We start from the raw sequence: 18,105 nt of genomic DNA, 5'->3' as shown, positions 1-18,105 counted from the left end.
CCAATCAAAAAAAGGCCAGTGGAAAAACTCCACTGTATCTTCCCCGAGGAGAGCCTTCCTGTCCTTAAGCTCAGGACATAAAATAAAAAAAAAATAATTTTTTATCTAGCAATCTTTTGCAGTTATCAGTGTCCAAGTGAGCCACAAAAACTGAAGAGAAGACAAGAAAAGAAACTGAGGCCTGGGCCTTTCTGACATTTGAAGATGCATATTCGAGAAGAGATTATAAAGAAGTGTTCACTTCATGAGGCCACATGTTTCATGGTCTCCTTTAGCACAGATATGAATACCTGGGTTAGAGAACCTACCCCCACATGCAGGAGCCGAGAACAGAGCCTGGAAAGTGCAGTTGTTTTGGGGGGCACCATGTACTGCCAGGGGCAGTAAAGCCCTCCCTCGTGTGCTGACTCACTGGCCCTCGTGAGCGCATGGAAACGAAGGGGAACAAAAGCACAACTCAAAGAGCTGCAGGATGGAGTCACAGGGTCAGCAGTGAGAAAATACAGAATGCATTTGTAGTCTGAACAAGGTCATTTCCAGCATGTTTTAGGATGATATAAAGCTTTACAGGGAAGACAAATGGAAAGTATTGCTCACGATTTCTTCTGCTTTATGAGTAAGCTGCTTTGGCCTTTATTTATTTATTACCTCACAGACCCACAACAGTCCTGGTGTGAAGACCAATTTGCTGTTCTTTCCCTCTTGCTTCTCAAAGATATTTTTTCTTCTTGAATCTGACCCTTTTCTGTCTCAATGTCTGGCCACATCACTCATTTACCTCTGTATTTCAATGAACACCCTTATTATGAAAAATTTGCAACACCTCATTTCTGTGCTGTCATCTCACTTACAGCCATTCTACTTTAATGCCCAGTATTTTATCCTTTATTCTTATTTTTCAAAGCTCAAAAGTATCAAGTCTCAAAAGTTCTGGGGTACAGGGGAGCCTGGCCAACACAGTGGTACCCAGCTGGGTTTGACCCAGGCCTGACAAGGGAGGCCACTTGATCCAGATACCATTGAGCCACAAAGGTGGCACCCATAAACTGATCCATTTGATAGAATCACTCATCACAAAAGAGTGCTTTTAAGCCAGAAAAGTGCATAAAACATAGTGTTCTGCAGGGGGTTCACTAGCAATTTTACCCATATAAAATACCAAATAAAGGATGGTATACTCTGCCTTTTTATCATGAATTGAGGCACAAAGAACTGTAGATATCTATAGAAGGGCTAATTTGTGGGGAGGGATTTTCTGAGTACCAAGACGAAACACAGCTGTAGGTTTTTTCTGTAAAGGGCCTGTCACACACATGAGAGCAGCTAGCATATATTACCAATCCTGATTGCTCAAACATTATGAGCAAGGCCCCAACATACTTTGAAACTGGCTGAAAAACACATGAGATTTATGACAAATAACAGTATTTTGAACTCCATATGCCTTCTGGCTTCTGAACTGGGAATCATGTTTTCAGTCTTACCTCTTCAACTTTAAACCTTTTTTCCTTTTTCTTTTCTTTACTGCTTGTCTTTTGTTTTAATAATGAAATATGAGATTCTGGTTATACACCTGACTTCAGTGTTGAGTGATTTGAGAGAATACAAAACAAATAACAGAGACTTGCAGCCTGATGGCAGGATGCTGGTAATATTCCATTAACTGAGCGCCATGAGCCATCCCTGCTTGCCCTTTGGCCATCTGCTGCTAGCACTCAGATAGAATCATGCAGACTTTTTTAAAAAGAAAGGAAAAAAATCTACAACACCAGGAACTTCATGTGAATAAACATCAGACAAGCATGAGCTGCCCCTAAGAGTACCCACAGTAGAGTAGCACACATTTTGGGGGTGTGTAAGGGGCATTACTACAAGATTAATCATCCAACCCCCTTTTGAAAATGTCAAACTTGGTACCTTGGCAAAGCTTGACACAGAACGAAACTGAAACATGCAGACAAAGTAATTGGGGGGGAAACTGTGCTGAGTTTATATATAGCATTTTGTTTCTGCTGAGTACTAGGGGGGAGGTGGGGAAGGGAGGAAGTGAGGGGGAGAGAGGGAAAAGAAAGATAGATTTTGGTTGTTGCTGTCAGATGAAGATCCACTTATCTGTGGCAGAAGCCCAGACAGCTGCATGACTCTAAATGAAGAAATTTAATTAAAAAGTAAAAAAAAAAATAGCATTAGCAGGGAAAAAAAGGAAAAAACCAGGACTTCTTGCTTTTCACACCTACCCTGATGTATAAATAGAGACTATGTGATGGAAGAAGGGTGCTTATTATTTCTTTGACTTCTATGTGCGTAAAGAAATCTACAATACTCTCCAGTGAACCAGCAGGATGATCAAATGGCCAGTGGCATGTTGCTGCTATTCCAACTTTGCTGTTCTACTTTAAACCATACCACGCAACATTTTGGTAGCCAAAGTCATAGTCCCAGTCACATAATACTTACTTCACAGAAAAAAAAAAAACCAACAAACCCCCCTCCCCAAAAAACCCAAAAACAACAACAACCACAACAACAACCACCACCAAAAAAAACCCCCCAAAAAACCTGGGGGAAAATTGGCTCAATTATGAAAGAAAAGATTTTGGAAAGCAGGTTACTTGGGATCATACTCTGCCAGAGCTACACTTCTTATAAGAAACGTGCTGATAAAAACTGTGAGTGGATGTGATCCTCTTTTGCACCCCTTGCATACTTTGACCTGCCTTCTGCTAGCACAACTTAGAGCAACCTCACAGCCTTTCCTGCCTCAGCTCCCAAGGTATTTGCAATACAGCTCAAAAGAGCCAGAGCATCTTGCACTTCTGTCCATACCCACAGCTTTTGCTAACACATTCACTTCCTATTTCACATCATGGCACAGTAAGAGAGATTGGTATTAGTACTTCTGGCCTCTCTTCATGTGCATGGACACGTGTGTGTGTGTGTGTGTACTTTCTGTAACACATCCACCTATTTGAAGTGGCATAAATATGACTATATATATATATTCCTCAAATCTCAGAAGATTCATAGTGTCACTGCTGTGAAGTCAGAAAATTCATTCCAAGTCCTATTTATCTAGGTCAGGATGTGGGAAGACTTTTTTTTTGTGTTCTGCATATGCACGTCACCGCTTTTGCTCGTTGGTACTACTCAGGGTGGGAGCTGAAGAGCCAGGGAAGATGACAGCTTGCTCCCTGCTTCCAGTGGACTTGATAGAAAATTCCTTTTTGTGTGCCTTATAATGGAGTCTTGTCTCATTTTTACCACAAGAGATACTTTGGCCAGTATATTACAAACACCATGCTGACAGTGCCTATACGTATCTCTGCCTCTGTGCCACATCACCACTGGCTCTTCTTTAACGCAGAAGAGAAGAGCACCCTGCAAAGCAGGGAACAAGTTAACAAAAGGCTTCATTTATCTCCAGCTTATACCAACATGACAGTTGGAAATGTGGGGCCAGATTCCAGGCATATTCTTGCAAGGGCAGGAGGAGTGTGGGGAGTAGCCCTTGTGTGGCAAAACCACAGGGCCTACTAGCAGAAGGTCAAGTCCTGATTCAGCTTTCCAAGCAAATTTGGGGAAGTCTTTTCCTCTCCTCCACCACTCCTAATAAGACTGGTAAACCCTGTGGATACTGATGGCATGCTCAGAGGACAGCAGCATATGATGCTTGTGTATAAAGCCTGATCATTACATGGTACAAACAATAAATCCCCTGCTCTAAAAAAAAAAAAAAAGTCATGTCATGAGTAAGGTAAGCCCTGGCAGGTAATACCAATATTATACAAAACAAAGGTAAATCCTGAATGGAAAACAAAATTGTGGACAGACTACTAGAACAGAAAATTTACATATTCCTTCTGTGTAAATAAAGAAGTGAACTTAACCTGCTATTAAAGCTTTGCTTTACAATGTGCAATTGCTGGGGGAAAATGGTTGTAATGTGTGTTATACACTCACCCACACGCCAGCAACAAACCAGCAAACGAATGCACACTTTGCCTACCTTTGCATGGAAAAAAATAGCTCCAATTTAAAGTTTAGGGGATCTGCACTCAAGATTTATCTAGCTATGATATCTTTGGGGTCCAAATAGAGGCTGGGATCCATGGAATTCTCCCTGCTCCCTGCACCTCTGCCCTCTCAAATTATGAACTGGGAACTATGCAGGAAAACTACTGCTGCTATTAGACCTGTGGAAGAAGAAATGCAGCAAAACTGCTCCCAGAGCAGAAATCAAGATGGGTTCCTGCAGCCAGTGTCAGGATGTAGAAGGCAGACTTGGGCTTCTCTCAGTCCCCTGCTCCCCAAAACACAGAGGGTTGGCTGTTGGGACAAGGCAGTGCCACTCCACCATGTGCAGATCTACCAGCACATCTCTGCTCTGTCCTGGATGGTGCTTTTGTATTTGATTATTTTTTTCCATCATGCATTTCTTACTCCTTTAAGGGGAGTTATTAAACACATGGCCCAGGAGCGGGGGAGTTTCCCTTTAACCCAGCATGACCACAGTGAGGGATGGAGCCAGCGCTTTGCTTGGGGTTGCAGCACTCCCTGCTCTCTCAAGCTGAAAGACGGCTCGTGTTCAGAGTGCTGTGCATGACCGGGCTCCACACAGGATGAAACAGGCTCAGCTTGGTGGGAAATGAAAAGGACATAGACTCTTTTGTCAGCTTGACTTAGTCTTAATAATGTTTAAATATCTGAAGGTCACTAAATTAGAGTTCAGAAGCTTGGTACAAAGGCCTTTCTCTAAGATTATCTAGGTTTGCTGAAGTAAGACAACAAAAGAGAATAAACCAAACTGAGCAAAACCAACAGCTGCTGCTGCTGAGATGTTATTCTTCTCATTAAGCCTATATGCTGAGCCTATAGAGGAGGCAGCACTTCCTGTCTCTCTTGCTGACAGTTCAGTATTAGAGCACAAAGGCAGGTCACTGTCCTTGGTGATACGGTAAACAAAGATAAGAGCTGAAAGCAACAGAATATTTTTTTAACCCTGATAATTCACTCAGTATGAATTCCATTGTGGAGAGATTTATTGTTTACTTAGAACTCCTCAAAAGAGCTCCTTGAGAATATGCTGGACACAAAATACACATTTCAGCTGAAAGCACTGGCTAGGCCTGCTCAGGGCATCTGCTACTTGTCCCTGGACTCAAGTGTGTGAAACATTAGTGAATCTGCTGGAAAAATGCAGCCCCAAACCTTTGCCCATATCTGCTTGCTATCCCGGGCTGGGAACTTAAACAGATGTCTTCCACGGGCAATCGTGCTCATGAAAATGCTTTGTCAAGATGCCAACAAAAAAACACATTGCTTTCCTTCCCCACTTGCAAACTGTCTGCAGCAGAGCAGCACAAGAGTGAAAACCATTGGTATATTATCTGACACTCTTAGTAGAAGAAGGATCAGTCTTCCTTCTGCCTGGCCCAAGTAAAACTCCCCATTGCCTTCCCCTCCCAGCTCATTTCCCCAAATGCAGACACAACACACCACTACAGGGGGAGGCAGGAGCAGGCATCATCACTGCCAACAGCAGAGACTGCCTTATCTTTTCTGTGTAATGGTCAGCAGCTTAAAGTAAAGCAAGAGTTTAAACATTTGCTGATTAGGAGAGCAGGGCATCAGATGAGAATTTGGGAGCTGTGACTGCTGCCACAGATTAGACCATTTAATCCTGGCATGGCTCCCCTTCCCACCTGGGAAGCAGAAATAAAACCTCTCCTACTACCTACCTGGCACCTCTGAAAAGTGCATTTGGTAGTCTTATCCCAGAAATACCAGGCATAATTGCAAACCCAGCCCAGATTAGATTTAGGCAAACTGCTTTCCAGAAGAGTATAGTCAGGTCTGGAAGAGCACCCAGGGATTTCTCATGGTTGGTGCTGTACATTTGACCTTCCTTACCTTTTCAAGGAGGACATAAGGTTTGTTGAAATGCTATTTTTCAACATGTGTTTACTGAGGACATCATAGGATTGCTAGAGATGGATTACCTATGGCCTTGGGCTGTGCTATAAAGTGGATTGTGAGTTTAAAGTGTTTCTCCTCCATTTTCTGAAAGAACTATGAGCTTAGCTGTGCTAAAGTTTCCAACAGCATTCTTAGGCTTAGCTTTTGTAAGCTGATTTCATCTCCAAAGCCTACATTAGTCCTTGTCCATTCTGATTTGCCCCTCTATATTTCTCAGAGCAATTAAGAACTCTAGCTCTCACAGCATTGCAACACTCACAGGAGGTGCATGTCCATATTCCTCTGGTTGTGTTTTCAGGTCACCACTCCTTTTGCACAGTGGGTACCAGTTGCTCTATTGCTCGCAGCAGGCGTGTACTTGCTCTTTTTCAGCTGTTCTCAGAACCTCTTTTTAGCAGCTCTCTTGCCAGATAATCTGGCAACTCAAAGTACAGAAGCAAGTTCTGTTATCTGTTCCAAGGGAAGTTTTTCCAGGAGCACTCAAAGATGCCAAAATCATGGAAGAGCTGTTTACAAAGGTCAGTACACACTGCAGCAGCATGCCAACCAGCTTCTGATACTCAGGTCAGCCAGGGTTTATCAATGTAAGTAGTGTTTCTTGTTGGTTGTAGGAAACTAATTTCATTGAACCCAGTCAGCCCATAAAAAGAAACTGAGAGTCCTGAAGAAAAGAGCAGTAACATTAAGCCATTCCAATGTATTATTGTGGACTCATGGAAAAAGAGGGACATGCTAACCTGTGGTCATCACACCCAAAACACACTGGGGATCTTATCTGCTGACTTCTCCTCATTTCATGTCCTTAAGGTGAGACCCTGCATCCATGCATCTACACCCTGTGCTATTTGTACAGTGTACAGCACGCTTGTATTGACATGCCATCTGATATATATTAGAACAATATGTACTGACTGGAACAACGGGGCTAGGGCTATACCTCACTTTCAGAGCTGGAGGCAAATTCAAGCACAGTCTGCTGAAAACCACTGGATAGCACAATAAATTAGGAAAACACCCCATCAGTATAAGCACAGTTCTACTGACCCCTTTCCCCGGACCCAATTATCCCAATACAGTGATGAGAATAAACAATATTACCAGGATACTTTTCCCAGGGAACTGTATCTATGCTATGGCACATCTCAATGCAGATATACAATAACTAGAGCTGGTTATGAGTGCTGGTAGAAGAATCACACAGTACATCTGTCCTGTGTAAATGTGAAGCTGCTGAAAACAACTTCATATTGAGATTTGAATATGGAATGCACACTGCACAAATAGGTATGAGCCCTCACTATTGCCGAGAGGTATTGCTCCACCAGCATCTACCTATTCCCTTGGATCAGTATCTGAACATGTGCCCATGCCTTGTCTGCCATTCCTCAAAAAGGGCTTGTTCTTAAAAGGAAACAAAACTACAAACTTCAGGGCAACATCTGAAAAGAAACATGGTAAATGGACTGATATAATTTCTTCAACTTGGGTAAGTTGTAAGTCTATCTCTTCATAGGTCAGAAAAGGAATCAGCCCCCTTCCAAACAGTGGTGACAGAAAAGAGTCACAGAGCACATTTCCTGATGGAAGACTTGCCTAATTTGCATAATAGACTGTTTTAGAATTTGTGCACCAGACAAGAAACAAAATAAAAATATAATTTAAAGGCATCAAACTAAAGATGCTGGTACTGAAAAAAAGATGTTATATTGATAGAAGCAGTTATATATTTGTATTCTTCCACGTATGCTAAAAAGCTGCACAACATTAACTGCATGGGTTTCTAAGTTAATATAGCTATCAGCTCTAGCTATATGATGTGTATAGATAAGTATAGCTATATACACATGTGTACACCCACCCACATCCTGTTCTCCCTTCAACACCATACACAGAAATTCACTGTTCTTTTCTGTAAGACCAGCCATTTCTGGAATATGGAAAGGGCAATTTATATACAGTATTTTTCAACAAAGATCTAATTTAAAAATGAGACCAAAAAGAGCATAGATTATAATAAAGCACCCATCCACACAGTATTGACTAAAGTTTTCTATCACAAGGCACTGCAGAAATAAGCATCAGAGTCCCACACCACGACGTACACTCACACAAACACATATGCATGCACACATGCACACACAAAGGCAAGACTAACAGTTATTTGTATTTCCTACTTTGAGAGACAGGAAACCTCCCTTTGCATCTGCTTTTTTCTCACTAAGAAGAGTAATTTTAATTACAGACACTTGGCAGGAAGCCAAGCTTGATTTTTTTTTTTTTAATGACATCTGTCTAAGCATTTTTAAACTTCCTGCTCAATGTAACTTCCTTCATTTTATAGACCAACACCCAGTTACAGCAAAAAAAGAGAAGGGAGTAGAAAATGATTTATTCATTTTTCATGTTAACTCTTATCAGGTATATCAAGCAGTTCATTGTTCTGAGAACTGATGGTACAGAAAGCAGATTTACAGGGGGAATTTAGGACTCAAGCAGTCTGGGAAAGGGAAAAAAAAAAAAGAAAAATCATGCATGGAAAAAACCAACACAGTTGTAATTTAACCCTAAAACAACTCAACAGTTCCTGTTTCGCAGACTGATTTTCCTCATTTCGGCTAGGCTTTTTTTTTCAGGAAAAAAAAAAAAAAAAGGGTTGAGAGTGGGGTAAGAGTTAGGGCAACACTACTTAAAATATGAGTCATTAGGCTATGGATGCCAGCTAGGTCAGCATGGCACCAAGCAAATTTCTGCTGCATCAGTGAAGCTCCTCTGGGCTTGGGCAGTGCTAGAGAGGTAGGGTCTGGACTCAAAGTCCACATCCCAAGCTGGCACAGCCTCCTGCTTCAGTCACGCTACTGGGACCGGAACAAGGAATCCTGAGCACCTCTAACAAAACTGACTGCAGAAAAAGCAAACATTTCATTTTCAGATGCCAAGCATTAAGGCTGCCTTCCCTCCTTCTCCTTTCGTTCTGTCATTACTCATGGCTCACAAGGCTGTATTGCACAGCTTGCTGTTTTCCTCCTGCACATGGAGCATGGAGAGCTAAGAGGTGAAAAGGAGGGGGCAAAAACACTGCCAGAGAAGAAAAGCTGAATAATGCAGGAGCAGGAAAAGGAGAGAATGCAGCAGCAGAAAACAAGAGAGATGAATTCAAAGTGAGTGCTGTGGGATGGAGGGCAGGAAGCAAGGACAGAAGCAAAGGTGGATGAGGTGGCAGGGAAGCCACCCTGCCAGCAGGCACAGCTTTTCAGGTACCTCAGCCTTCCCCTGAGATTTAGCAGGGAACCACAGCTCTTGGGGTAGGAGAGGGCTGGGGTCCATGCTGCACTGGAGCAGAGAGCAGGTGAGGAGCGCGGAGGTCCTTCTGGCCACCCATTCCCTGCTGTGTTGGAGCTCAAGCCACAGGCAGGTTGCCACACCTGGCCAACAAAAGTCCCAGAGGGATGGGATTTATAACACACATCAGAAATGCAGCAGTGTCAGCTGTGTCTCATGCTGGCCCCACTGCTGGGACACAGGTAAGGCTAATGAATTGTTAATGCCTTGATACCAAAACTGTATTTCCATTCTTTGCTCCAGAAAACCTAGATTTTATTCTTTTGACTTACATGTTTTCTCGAGCAAGGTAAACCCTCTTTCAGGATACATGAACTATATAAAGCAAATGGCCTGGGAAAACTAAGTCTCTCTCCTGCACCTTTTGCCCTGTGGAGACGTAACCTACAGCCACCCTGAAAACACTGCAAAAGTTTCCATGTGATTTTTAATTTCCTGATCCTGGCTGGAACCAGAACTGTGAATGCTGCAAGCCTCTGGAGGAAAAATTGATATTGTCAGATTCTGCCCTAATTTTCCAAGATCCAGGAGTTTCAAAGAACATCTCAGCTCTTTAAGTGTTTGGAGACCTAAGTCTCACAAGTGGCTGACTGCCTTCTGACTTGAGTCAACACAGCTGGAAAATGGAGGAAAAAAAATAAAAACAACCCTGAAACCTCACTGAAAACCAGATGTTGCCATTGAGCAGAGCTACTGTGTTAATAAAACACTAGCACCCCTGCGCTCCCTGAAACAAAATTAATAGCCCTAATAGATTTCCCAAACTGTGCTTTATGCCAGAAAGAAAGCAGGAGAAAATTTTTTTATGGCTTGAAGGGACTGGGGAGAGGTATGGTTTGGTACTGGCACTGGGATTTTTCCCACAGTGCAGTGGGAAAGGTCTCTATTTTTAGGGAGGACAGGCTGTGTTTGCCATTTGGCAGGAAGCGATCAGGACCAGTGATTGCAACATTAGTGCTGGACATGAATGATGTATCACAACACAGGGTTTGGTACAGCACAAAAATGTTGCTGACGTGTGCCCAGTGTTGTGTGCCACACAGTTTAAGCAGGGTCAGGAGTTTATGTGTACCCTGGGGGCATACACAATTCTCCCAGTGGTACTCAAATCATAGCTGTAAAAGAAAACATCTTCATGCTGTGGGCAGTAAAACAAAGTTTTCAGAGCCGCTTTGCTTAAAAAATAGTGGAGTTTCTTTACATAGTCCAATCAAAGATATATTTCTATTGACTACAAATGCCTCACAGGACGTAGATGCATGATGTGATATGGTACATACATAGTTAAGCGGGAATGCAAGCCAGAACTGAAAAGCAGCACTGGTTTGTTTAAACGCCCTATTCCATCTCATCCAGCCACCATCCCATTATGAGCCACAGGGGGCCAGCTTTCTGAGGCCACCAAGATGTCAACAGTTGGAGAAAACGTTTGTTCAAATGCCCCTGGGGTTGCACTGAAAGCAGTCACTGACATGACATCCACGGCCCTCTGCAGCAGAAGCAGCAGCACCAATTTGTTAGCATGTGACTTGGACTTGCCACAAACTAGAGAAAGCTCATGTCTTTGGAGGGAAAACTGACCTCTCTAATATGCACAGCATCCCCATCTTTTCGTCTCCCTGGGCACAGCAGATGAGGAGCAAAGACAAGACCCACACTCCAAATGGGCACAGCTCGTGTGCCTCCGGCCCTGCAAGAGCAGGCTCATGTTAGTTTTGCGTGGACCACAAGCCAAGAGAAAAATGGGTTTCACTCTCCACACTGCTTTGCTGTGATGGAGCCCCAAGACCACTGGCAGTACTGACTGCTTCTAGCACTAATTTTGGGTTAAATCACTGATACAATTTAGACTACTGTGAACACCAGTGTCCTTAATCTGTGTGGGTGGTTTATGTTTAGCAACGATAGCAAAAGTAAAGCCAAATTAAAAGTGGAAATATGATGAGGTGTTTCAAATGCAGGGATGTACATTATAAATAATGTGCTGAATGCATCCTGTGCTCTGGTGCTTAACAAAATAAAAATATGGCATCTTTCACCTAGTAATCTCCAGCCATTTTTAAAAAAACAGATGGGGAAGCTGACTCATGAAAAAGGTAAAATGTTTTGTGTAAGGTCACAGGTCACAAATTCAGTGCTAGAAAAATCAGTTCCTTGAACTAATTCCCTTGCTTTGTCACCAGATTATATTTGCTACAGTACACTTGAGCAATAAATTTGACTTTAAAAAACACAAGGGAATTAGCAAATTATAATTAAGCACACATTCTGCAATGAGATTAATTGTTTTTATAATAAGAAGTAGCAAAAACTAATGCCTATAAATTACACATTGTAGGAGAGCATTACTCCTTCTTAGAGACAACAACAAATACTCTTGGCAGATTTTGAAGATACAGATGTGTGTATGCCTGTGTGTGTTTAGAATACAGTAAAAGCAATAACAGCCTGGCTGCCCTCTCTGCTGGTGCATCTTGATGGGGAAGATAAGTGATACTAGAATCAGAAAACACTTCAGTGCCTGACTTAATTCAAAAACACATAGTATTTTTTACATTAAGACTGCTAAACATGTGAATTGTATTTTTTGAAGTGGATGATTTAAGCAGAAGCCCCAAAGAGGCACCAACTGTCTTTGATAACTGCACAAACTGCATTGACACTCAGCTATTGTTTCTTTGAAGTTGGACGCTGAATGCAAAATCAGCTATGACACACCATATTCAAACCTAGAATGAGACGCCAGATTGGGACAGCAGCCATAATTTTTTTTTTTTTTTTTTTTTTTTTTTTTTTTTTTTTTTTTGTGCTAAAGGCACTGAGCATGTCAAGCTCTCATTCACACAGGTGTAGATTGCTGGTGGTTGGTCCCTTTAAAAAACTTAAGCACCTATTTAGGTTCTTAAATATAGAGTTAGGGGACTAATTTTAGGCACCCGTGACTGAAAATACCACTGCTAAATACTATTTGTGTAGGCAGATGCTGAAATACTACCACGAACTTTCAATAATGTCACAAAAAAGAAGGAGATACACTAAAATTATAATAATATGTTCTCTTCCCTAATGATTTTTATGTGAGAATCTCAAACATCCATTAAGATAAATATAAGCATGCTCCATTTACCACATGAACAGCCTGTGGTCTTTGAGCAAGTCAGAATTTAAGAAAGAAACAAGGAGCTCAAGTAATATTAGTCAACTACAACTTCCATTTCCCTCTCTGATCAGAGATGGAGGAACACCATGACTCTCAGCATGCTTCCCATGGTCCTTCTGAGAAAACCAAGCATTGGAACAGGCTGCCCATGGAAGGGATTGAGTCACCATCCATGGACATATTTAATAGATGTGGCGCTTAGGGACATGGCTTAGTGGTACTTGGCAATGTTAGGGTTACGGTTGGACTCGATGATCTTAAAGGTCCTTTCCAACCTAAATTCTGATTCTATGATCATGGATGCCATGGTCAGGCCTGAGGGCACACTAAAGTTGAATCAAAAGGTAACAATATTTTCAGCTTAGAGTTTACTAAAAAAAACCTCCTACTGAAAGGAAATTCTTGTATTGCTCACTGTGCTCATTCTTGATTCGTTCCCCTTAAACCAGCCCAAGGTACCACCTTCCCCCTGGCAGGAGGGCTGGTCAAACATATGCTTCTGCAGATGATCTGAGTGCCAGCTGGCACAGGGTAAGAGCAGCAGTCATGCACAAAAAGCCTGGCCCACATCTTCTCCTGACTCTGAAAATGCTGCTATCTCTGTTACCCACTCCAGCTCTTACTTCCTCCAACTAAGCTGTGAGATGGTGGGTCTGCACCCTGACTTGCCACTCTGCTGGGCAGACATCTCTCTTTTTCAGGATTAATCACTTAGATGCCACCTGGGTGCAGCTACTAGGACAAGCTTATTACAGCTTCTGGAGCAGTACTGTTGATTAAGCAGTTAAAATACAGGCTGCTATTCCAATCTAACAAACAAAGCCCTTGTTGTTCTTTGATACACTGACAGCACCAAAGTGGCATGCATCAGGTAGAGATGAGAGCTAAGGGACGCCTCAGCAATCATTAACTTTACAGCTACATGACTTCTTACACACTCTAGAGACTCAAGACACAGGGGTTTACACCCCCCTGAAATCTTACTCTCTTCCTGCTGGAGGTGTACGATCAGAGTTTGACTCCAGGAGCTCACAGCCAGAGCTGCATGCAGGCTCCCACTCCAGGTCATTCCAGGCACCTTCCTTCTGCCAGAAGGAAGGGCTGGGTGTGATGGGCCTCCTGCCAGAGGTCTCTGCGACTCTCCCTAGGTCAGTAGAGGGACAGCTGCACTCCTGTCAGGCAGTCTTTTCCCACCGCAAACCACCTGGGCTCTTTCTGTGGGACCTTTATCTCTTACTAACTTCAGGGAGCAAGAAAGCAGGCCTGTCCATTTAATTCAACAGTCTGAGAGGATACACATCCAATGCTGGATGCAGAGGCACCCTCTGCACCTGGGGCCAGGACAAACCCCTGCCACTACAGGAGCCTGGCCCCAAGAATGCACTAAGTCCTCTTTTACAATGTGATAAATCTCATTTCATCTGGAAAAGAGACGGCATGATGGAAAGAAGGTACTTCCTCCCAGCCCTGTTTGCCAGTGGTTACTGCTGCTGAGCCTGCTGGCTCTGATAGTTCAAGCCCAAATGGTGAGTTTGAACTCCCCAAGTCCTGCAGATGCCCTCAAGCAGAGTGGGGAGTGCGCTGCACACCAGTCCTGGATGGCTTTTGGAAAGCACAGCACTGCTCCACATGGTGTCTGGCTATTTGTGCTTAAAGCAGGGCAGTTTGGGGTGATGGGGATTGTGGATGGAAAAGGGTCAGCCCTCCCTTTCCTGCAACCCTCTCTTCTGCTCCCTCAACCATCTCCATGAGCAACTGTTAACAACACACACAGACCCTGCTCAGTGACAGAAACTGCTGCAGCAGAAAGATCGAATGAGACAGGGGAAAACTGCTTTTGTGAATTCAAATACCCAACTTTTAGTAATATAAACAGCTTGCCTTGCTGAAGCAGCAAAGCCAGGCATTGATGGGTATGTCTACTTCCATTTCACAGAGCAATTAAAAGATCACTGGCACCAGTCTTAAAACAGATGATGTTTGAGGCCTCTTTATCTGTGCAGCTGGAGCTGCTACTACAGGCACCAAACAGCTCGAACTGGAGGTTCAGACCTTCCTGACCTGCAAGTTCCTCTCACCTGAATGAGCCCTTGAGCCTCCAAATTATTATATGCTGATAACCCTGCATGAAATCATCCTTTTTCTTTCACCCACCATTGAGTGGGCTCTTATGTTTAGCTAGGTGAGGTCCAACCCCATCAGAACTTTACAACTTTCTATAAAATCTTTGTAAGCTCCATTTGTAAGCCCTATTTTCCCCCTGAGGATACAGGGCCTCTGGTAGCACCCAGCCTGGCACCACAACAGTGGGAAGGAGGCAGGAACTCCAGACCAACATGCAGCAGGGTGTTCCCTGACCACTTCCAAGCTCATAAAGACAACATATGACACCATGGCCTGACTGTGAACATGGCACATTGCAAAATATTACAAGGTCCTTTAAAAGGCTTTTCTGTTGTTTCTTTTTTTTTTTTTTCTGTTTGCCAGCATATTACAACAAAACATTCTCATCTTGTTTACAATGTTTGCATAATGAATAAGCTGCATGTTTTTGTTTTGCACAATAACTCCTTCTCAAACCTCCATTGCTTAATTTGTACATGCATGCAAGCACAAGATCTGCCACAAAATTTGCTGGTGGAACCTCCACCAGTTAAAAATATTAGAGCCACCTCTTGTACCTCATGGAAATGTTATATGGGGTTGGCCCTCACAGCTGAGCTTTATTCCAGTGCTAAATAAAGTCATTAATACTTCAGACTGCATAAATAGCTGAGTATCTATTTTTAAACATCTGTAATTATCAGTCTGCTAACTAATAGCTTGCTTCTTTAGACTTTTCCAAACAGGCTTAACTAGGACATAGACAGAATTTATTTCTCATTTAATCCCAGCTATTTCAATTGGAAAAAGGTGTCTGCAAAAGACGACTTATTTGCAGTGCCACAGTATCTGTCAATATGACATTCTGATTTAATATGGAGGTTATGGGGCAGGTATGGTTTATTATGTTGTGGCCATTTCATGACACTTGCAATTACAGAAATAACAGTGTTGATCTTATGAATTCGAAATAAATAATTGTTCATTTAATGACTGATATTCACTGAAAACAAGATTATCTTTAATGTAATTGAGTAATTAGTTATTGATGAATGGTTCATGATTAATTACAATTTACCTGCCTTATCAGGATTTTAAAGATTAAATGTTCATAATTTTCAACGACAATGAAAAAAGAAAGCATATGACTGTTGAACTTCATGATTTTAACACTATGATTTTTAAAAGTAGTTAAAAGATCTTAAAAGCTTCCTAGTACATTAAAATCAAAGCCTACCTCAGCAAAGATAGTAGACCTCTGCCTCTGGGCTACATCCCTGTCCATTGTGAACTCCTTGAGCCTGAGGCTTTGGGGCAGGATTTCAACCGTCACAAATCCGCATAGCTCCTTTGAAACCAGTGACACATGTAGAAAAAAAATCAATTTAATTGGGCATTTGTAGAGGTCACTGAGATAATTTACACTTTGCAAGGAACTTGGATGCCGAAATTATGGCATCAATGGAAAAATACCAGATAAATGGTTAACAGTTGTCATCTGATCAATCAGCAATGGATGCATAAGGATTGATTTATATGACATTACATCACAGTATCACATCTACATTAATAGTATCCAGGAAGGGAAAAAGGAAGTGACCATGTTTACGCATGTCAACCTCTTATGAAGACAGATGATGCTAAAACCCTGGCTAGGTTTTATCCCTGTTGCTTTCATTTCTGCTTGCAGAAGGAAGTATGAAGGAACTCTGATACTGGTTAAAGAAGCTGTTCAGAAATGTTACCAGGCTTACAGATGCTACATGCATTATATTTCTTAAGACATCCTTTCCTTCATTTTGGCCTGCTAATCAGTGTCCCCAGTCTCAGTAGTCCTTAAGCAGACCAATAACCTCAGTGGGTTTTCATCTGAGGGAAGAGGAATGTCAGATTCATCATCACAGATCTTACCACTGGCAACAAAGCAGTTTAGCATGAAGCATCACTGGCTTTCTCTCTGTAGTCAAGAATGAAAAGAGTGACAGGATCCCTCCCAAGAATATAAGAGAGGATCAGCTACATGGAAAATAAAGGTGTGAACACAACAGGTTTCCAAAAACCACTTAATCTGGCTGAAAAAAATAACCCTGATGCAGTTGACTCAAAAGCTTTCTAAAATTTTTTGTTCTGCAGGACAATTTCTCCTTATCAAACCTGCTCTATTCCCTATGTTTGGATGAAAAAGTATTTCACTATGCTCCTTTCTTCCCCATACCTCCTAAAAATCAATTCAGAGGCACACCTTGTCCCTTCCCTCCCCTTGCCTCCCAAGAGCATAATTAAAAAAAAAAAAAAGGGAGAAAAAAATGTAATTTACAAGGTGGAAGCAATATAACAAATGATGCCTTATGGGGAAACCCCACTGCTCTAATAAAGAGCCAGTAGGATCTTGGGATCACTCCTTGTTGGGGAGGGTTAATGGAGGCCCTGCTTCTTTGCATCTCTGTATTAAATTTGACATTTTTAAAGGAGAAAACACTCCCCACTACAACATAAAAGGTTTTGCCCACAGCACTGCCTATATGTGCCACTGCTCTTATGATGCAAAGCTAAAGCATGAGAAGTTATAAACCACTCTGCAGTCACTCCCAGCAGACACAGGACTTTCTTCAGAGAAAGCCAGAGATTGTGGCAAGAGTTAAAACAAGCCGTTAAGATTACACAGTTCATTTTCCCTTAGGAAACTGAAACTTCCCTTTCATTCTACTCCTGCTCTTCCTAAATTAAGTTCAACCCACTCATATAAAAGAGCCACAATATAATATCCTTAAGGAAAACATATTCCAACTGTGAGGTGCACTGCTCCTATCTGAAGACCTTGGAGGTCAAGGCTGTACTAAAAGAGCAACCAAAACACACATGAGCCTGGAGAGTTAAGCAAGAACCCTTTGCAGCAGCTGTCAGTGGGAATCCAAGGGAAATCTTGCATAAACTGATGGCTTTGGGGAAACCACTTTGGATTGTGTGATAGTAGATTCAACCACTGCCTAATGGGAGCATCTTGGAAATTAAATTTTCAAAAAAAATTAGCACTCAGAAAAAGCCCCCTTTTTAAGACTTCCACTGACTTGGTAAGCTGTGAATATATAATTTCCCACTCTAGTTTAGAAAGATTTCACTCACTTTTTAAAGGTTAATGTGAAAATGAAAACCATTAAAAAGATATCTCCACTCACCAATGTACTAATAACTGCTTTGATCATTAAAGATGAGTTTTATTTAACAAATGCCCCGCTACTGCCAGGACTTGAGATCTTGATCTCTTTTTCTTTCTTCCTGTGATACATTATAATTGCAGCTAGTGATGTTTTAATAGAGGTTTCTAGTTGTTTATGAAGGCTTAGGACATCTTCTATGATCCACAATATGTTGGTGCTGTGTGGAGAAGGATCTTTGTGGATCCTTTCAAATGAGATTCTGAGTGTCTGCTTCCTTGTGAAGGCACATGCTATGATGACCCATGTGTTCTTCCTGGGTTCTTAAGAAAGGGGTCTAAAAATCTAAGATTGTATTTTCCCTTCATGCTG

At 42.1% G+C, this 18,105-nt stretch overlaps 1 protein-coding gene across 2 annotated transcripts in view; it reads right to left on the bottom strand.

Annotated features, from left to right (window-relative positions):
- TBXAS1 (thromboxane A synthase 1) overlaps positions 1 to 18,105 on the bottom strand; it is a 259,885-nt gene that overhangs the window by 15,710 nt on the left and 226,070 nt on the right. Inside the window, exon 15 of one of the 2 annotated variants that reach the window (XM_066183899.1) lies at positions 15,816 to 15,926. The exons of the other annotated variant lie outside the window; for it this stretch is intronic. Within the exon in view, the coding sequence (XP_066039996.1) occupies positions 15,816 to 15,926 (111 nt within the window). The remainder of the gene's footprint in view (positions 1 to 15,815; positions 15,927 to 18,105) is intronic. 2 annotated transcript variants of the gene reach the window in all.

Source organism: Chamaea fasciata, unplaced genomic scaffold (assembly GCF_029207755.1).
Source record: "Chamaea fasciata isolate MVZ Bird 193981 ecotype frontalis unplaced genomic scaffold, bChaFas1.0.hap1 SCAF_5, whole genome shotgun sequence".
In the NCBI taxonomy this organism is placed as follows: domain Eukaryota; kingdom Metazoa; phylum Chordata; class Aves; order Passeriformes; family Sylviidae; genus Chamaea; species Chamaea fasciata.
Note: the sequence above shows the minus strand (reverse complement) of the source record. Positions and strands in the feature narration are given on the sequence as shown.